We start from the raw sequence: 5,000 nt of genomic DNA, 5'->3' as shown, positions 1-5,000 counted from the left end.
GAATCATTGCTATTTCTTCCTGCCATACCCTGAGGCCTGACCCGTGCTGCCACCGAAGATGCTTCCACCCGTATTCTGTTGTCCTCCATAGCCGCTGTTGCCACCGTTATTTTCCTGACCTCCATACCCGTTATTATTTTGTTGTCCTCCATATCCACCGTTGTCGCTCTGCTGCCCACCAAATCCATTATTATTTCCCTGTTGTCCTCCGTAACTGTTACCTCCATTCTGTTGTCCCCCAAACCCAGTATTATTGTCCTGCTGCCTTCCGTATCCACTATCCTGCTGCCCCCCGTATCCACTGTCCTGCTGCCCCCCGTATCCACTGTCCTGCTGCCCCCCGTATCCACTGTCCTGCTGCCCCCCGTATCCACCGCCATTACTTCCCTGAGGGTACTGAGCTTCACCCTCATACCTGAAACATCAAGTGGAAGGGAAAATTTCAATTCACAGTGTAATTAATGAATGAAAGAATCGAAAGAACGGTAGAGGTGTGTTTATGTGTGTTTGAGGTTTGTATATGTGTGAGAGAGAAAATAAATGATCCAGAAGCTTATGTTGGACTAATTTAGTATACCATCATAATGTAATGTATATTCATATTTCTTATGTTCTTATCCAGAAGCATCGATATCTCCATACCTAACATCTGCAACAAAACCGTTCTCATGATCGGCGGTGTAAGTGACGATCTGTGTCCTCCCGTCGGGCAAGAGAACCCGGTACTCCCCGGTTACTACGTTTCCGTCAGAGGACTCAGTCTGTGAGAAATCAGTGCCCGTGTACTGGTCGTTGACGGCGTAGTCAAAACCATATGGCATCCCCTGGAAGAAGATAAATTCTGAGTTGCGCAGAGGAGAGAGAGAAAAAAGTTCAGATGGATCACTTTGTCTGGATAATGATATCAAAGTATAAGAGGTAGGAACTATTACCTTCATATGTTGCTGGTCTCCATATCCATTTCCTCCACCGGTATTTGGTTGATCTCCATACCCAGTGTTACCTCCATTCTGCTGGCCTCCATACCCACTGTTGCCTCCATTCTGCTGGCCCCCATACCCACTGTTGCCTCCGTTCTGCTGGCCCCCATACCCACTGTTGCCTCCGTTCTGCTGGCCCCCATACCCACTGTTGCCTCCGTTCTGCTGGCCCCCATACCCACTGTTGCCTCCGTTCTGCTGGCCCCCATACCCACTGTTGCCTCCGTTCTGCTGGCCCCCATACCCACTGTTGCCTCCGTTCTGCTGGCCCCCGTATCCATTGTTGCCAACATTCTGCTGGCTTCCATAACCAGTGTTGCTGCCTCTATTCTGCTTGCCTCCGAATCCATTTCCCCCACCGTTGTTCTGGCGCCCTCCATATCTGTTTCCTCCGTTATTATTTCGCCTGGCACCTGACCTGTTCGCATTTTGTCTCTGGCCATAACCATTTTGTGATTGCTGGGGAGCACCATAATTCTGGGACGGCTGTTCGGGTGCTCCATAATTTTGAGAGGGCTGCTCTGGGGCTCTATAACTCTGTGACGGCTGCTGCTGCTCTGGAGTTCCATAGCTCTGGGACGGCTGCTGCTGTTGTTTTGGTGTTCCATAGCTCTGAGACGGCTGCTGCTGAGGAGTTCCATAGCTCTGTGACGGCTGCTGCTGCTGTGGAGTTCCATAGCTCTGTGACGGCTGCTGCTGCTGTGGAGTTCCATAGCTCTGTGACGGCTGCTGCTGCTGTGGAGTTCCATAGCTCTGTGACGGCTGCTGCTGCTGTGGAGTTCCATAGCTCTGGGACGGCTGCTGCTGCTGTTGTGGAGTTCCATAGCTCTGTGACGGCTGCTGCTGCTGTTGTGGAGTTCCATAGCTCTGTGACGGCTGCTGCTGCTGTGGAGTTCCATAGCTCTGTGACGGCTGCTGCTGCTGTTGTGGAGTTTCATAGCTCTGTGACGGCTGCTGCTGCTGTTGTGGAGTTCCATAGCTCTGTGACGGCTGCTGCTGCTGTGGAGTTCCATAGCTCTGTGACGGCTGCTGCTGCTGTGGAGTTCCATAGCTCTGAGACGGCTGCTGCTGCTGTGGAGTTCCATAGCTCTGAGACGGCTGCTGCTGCTGTGGAGTTCCATAGCTCTGTGACGGCTGCTGCTGCTGTGGAGTTCCATAGCTCTGTGACGGCTGCTGCTGCTGTTGTGGAGTTCCATAGCTCTGTGACGGCTGCTGCTGTTGTGCAGTTCCATAGCTCTGAGACGGCTGCTGCTGCTGTGGAGTTCCATAGCTCTGAGACGGCTGCTGCTGCTGTGGAGTTCCATAACTCTGAGAGGGCTCTTGCTGCCTGCTAGGTGTGCCATAGGTTTGTGAGAGTTGTTGCTGAGGAGCCCCATAAGTCTGAGAAGGACTCTGGCAGGAAAAGAACCATATTTCAAATACGTTGCCTTTAACATGCCTTACTCATGTCATATTTAACGAGTGTATACCTGCTCAGACTTTATTATACATAGTATATCATTATGAAAAGGTGTATAATGTCTAAGCTAACTTGAGACGAAAGGAACACAATGTAGAAGAAAAAATGAATACATTGGAATGTACCTTGGACGCATGCTATAAAAGAGATTTTAGGATCTTACATACTCACGAAAAATACACCATAAACATGCAAATCTACTCTTTACACAATATAATGTGATCAATTCATGTTTTGTATATCTACAGATGCATGTTTTCTTATGGTGAAAAGGTGACTTACAAGATATGCAGTTAGATATCAAGGGTGAAGTAAAAGTTATTTAAATTCATAGCAATTCTTTAGTCTAAGGACTCACCTTCACTGATGCCTGCCTTAAACTAACAGCTGCTTATAATTATTTGCGTGTATTGAGGTAGGTGTAGGATAGAATGGTGGACAATGTTAAATTCGCAGCCAGACCTTTTTTTGTTACATGACCTATTAGTAACGGATGTGTAACCACTGTCATAGTTTTACATCCTGATTGAATCTATATATAATTCATTGCATGATTTTATGTATGATGATTAGTATCTACTGGTTATTTAATGGCCTATTTCAATATCTAATCAAACTGTTTTCGTAGGATTTGAAAAACTGAAGCATACCAAAGACTTCCGCATTTGAATTATCTGTCAGGGATGTTATGAAGCGCAATTCTGTGCAATTGACATTAATCGGGTGTCTTTCGATGTACTCTCACCGGTTATGGTTTAGAATTACTGTGACACAATAATATAATATAATAATTTTCGAAGTTAAAAGCGCAAATCTTCTGACCCACCTGGCTGATCCTGGAGGACTGGGGTGCGTCGTATGTCTGTGAAATAGTCGGTGTCTGTTGTGGTGTACTATATGTCTGACTTACAGTCTGGGTCTGACCCCTGCTAGGCCGTCCGTACGTCTGGCTGGGTGACTGTGCGGTCTGTGTCTGCTGCGAGGGAGCGCCGTAGGCCTGGCCCGGGGCTGTGATCTCGTCAGGCAAGTCGTAGCTAGAACTTCCTCCATTTGCGAGGGAATTTGACGACTGAGAGTAGGACGAGGAGAGCCCCGCGCCAGACCCGCCGGCGCTCCCGTGCCCGCTGCGCCCTGACGAGAAACCCTGCTGAGGAAGTCCGTAACTCTGTGAGGCTGTCCCCGAAGTCTGTCCGCGTCTGCCGGTTCCCCTTCCTGGTCCTCCGCCGCCGTGGCCTCCGCCGCCGTGGCCTCCGCCAGGTAACTTGTCTCCAAGGGCCCCCGGAGTCCACGTCGACGCCGCCGCCAAGGTAAGCAGAAGAAGCTGTACCGGAAAAAATGAACGCATTTATCACCTCATGCATTGAATTGTATATTATACAAAGGGATAGATAGACTGATGTGTGTGTGTGTGCGCGTGCGTGTGCGTATGTAAATTGTGTTTGTGTGTGCGAATATAGATAAAAAATAGTAAATAAAAACATACATACATTTATATATATATATATATATATATATATATATATATATATATATATATATATATATATATATATATATATAATTAGAAATATATTCTGCATGCTCATTAAAAACATAATATCTAAGAAACCATTTTTCCAGTCTTAGGATATGAAATACTTTAAAAATACAAAAACACTGCAAAAAGAAAAATTACGTCTTTTTAGCATAGTCTACGCTATATGTCATAGAAAACTTGATTCTTCTCTATCTTACCGTAACAGCGAGTAATTTCGTTTTCTTTTATAGGTTGAGGGGAGACTAGTGTATTTCCCCACCTGAAGGTTTGTATCAGTAAGTTATTGGATTAGATGGTAACCGTTGTGATTAATAATCAACAGTATAACATTTGCTATCTTCAGTGTTTCGGGATTTGCAATATTGTTTCCAAGAAAAAACAATTATATTTGAAAGACAAAGTTTGTCCTCGCTGCTAAACTTTCTAAACTTTCGGTTATGTACGCAGTTTATGTTTAACTGTATGCATACACACTAGAATTTCTAGAAGTACTAGTGTGTTGATATAATATTGAAACAAAGTTGTAATTTAGAACATTTTAAGTGCCAACTTCATGTTTAATATTAAGTACTGAAAGCACGAAATTTAAATTATAATGACGCCGATGATATTAGCACTAGTAGCAGTAAGAGTAGTAGTAGAAGTAGTAGTAATAGCAGCAGCAGCCGCAGTAGCAGTAGCAGTAGCAGAAGTAGTAGCTGTACTACTAGTATTAGCAGTAATGATTAATAATAAGTAATAAGTAATAAGTAATGCATTAGTAGTAATAACAGCAACAGCCTCAGCTGTATTGAGAGAAATCCAAATATAGAGAAAATCCAGCGACTGCTGTTTCCATCGCGATGACGAACGCGCGGCCATTCCCTCCACGCGCACAACATCTATTTCCCGGGACCGAACGCCGGCGAAGGTACAGTGACAAGCCAATTACTCGTCATCTGTTGTCTCGCGGCGGTTCGAGAGCGATGTGTGGCTTGGTAGAGAATACACTTTCTTCTCCTTAGAACTGTTGTAAATGAGTTCA

At 45.5% G+C, this 5,000-nt stretch overlaps 1 protein-coding gene across 1 annotated transcript in view; it reads right to left on the bottom strand.

Annotated features, from left to right (window-relative positions):
• LOC113825003 (pro-resilin) overlaps window positions 1-5,000 on the bottom strand; it is a 21,265-nt gene that overhangs the window by 482 nt on the left and 15,783 nt on the right. The window contains exons 2-5 of the mRNA XM_070122687.1: window positions 3,266-3,760; window positions 933-2,372; window positions 643-824; window positions 1-415 (exon numbers count right to left, since the gene is read on the bottom strand). The exon at window positions 1-415 is cut by the window's left edge and continues 482 nt beyond it. Coding sequence (XP_069978788.1) covers window positions 10-415; window positions 643-824; window positions 933-2,372; window positions 3,266-3,760 — 2,523 coding nt within the window. The 3' untranslated portion in view covers window positions 1-9. The remainder of the gene's footprint in view (window positions 416-642; window positions 825-932; window positions 2,373-3,265; window positions 3,761-5,000) is intronic.

This window comes from Penaeus vannamei, chromosome 6, assembly GCF_042767895.1.
Source record: "Penaeus vannamei isolate JL-2024 chromosome 6, ASM4276789v1, whole genome shotgun sequence".
Lineage (NCBI taxonomy): Eukaryota > Metazoa > Arthropoda > Malacostraca > Decapoda > Penaeidae > Penaeus > Penaeus vannamei.
The sequence above is the reverse complement of the archived record's forward strand: the minus strand, read 5'-3'. Positions and strand labels throughout refer to the sequence as shown.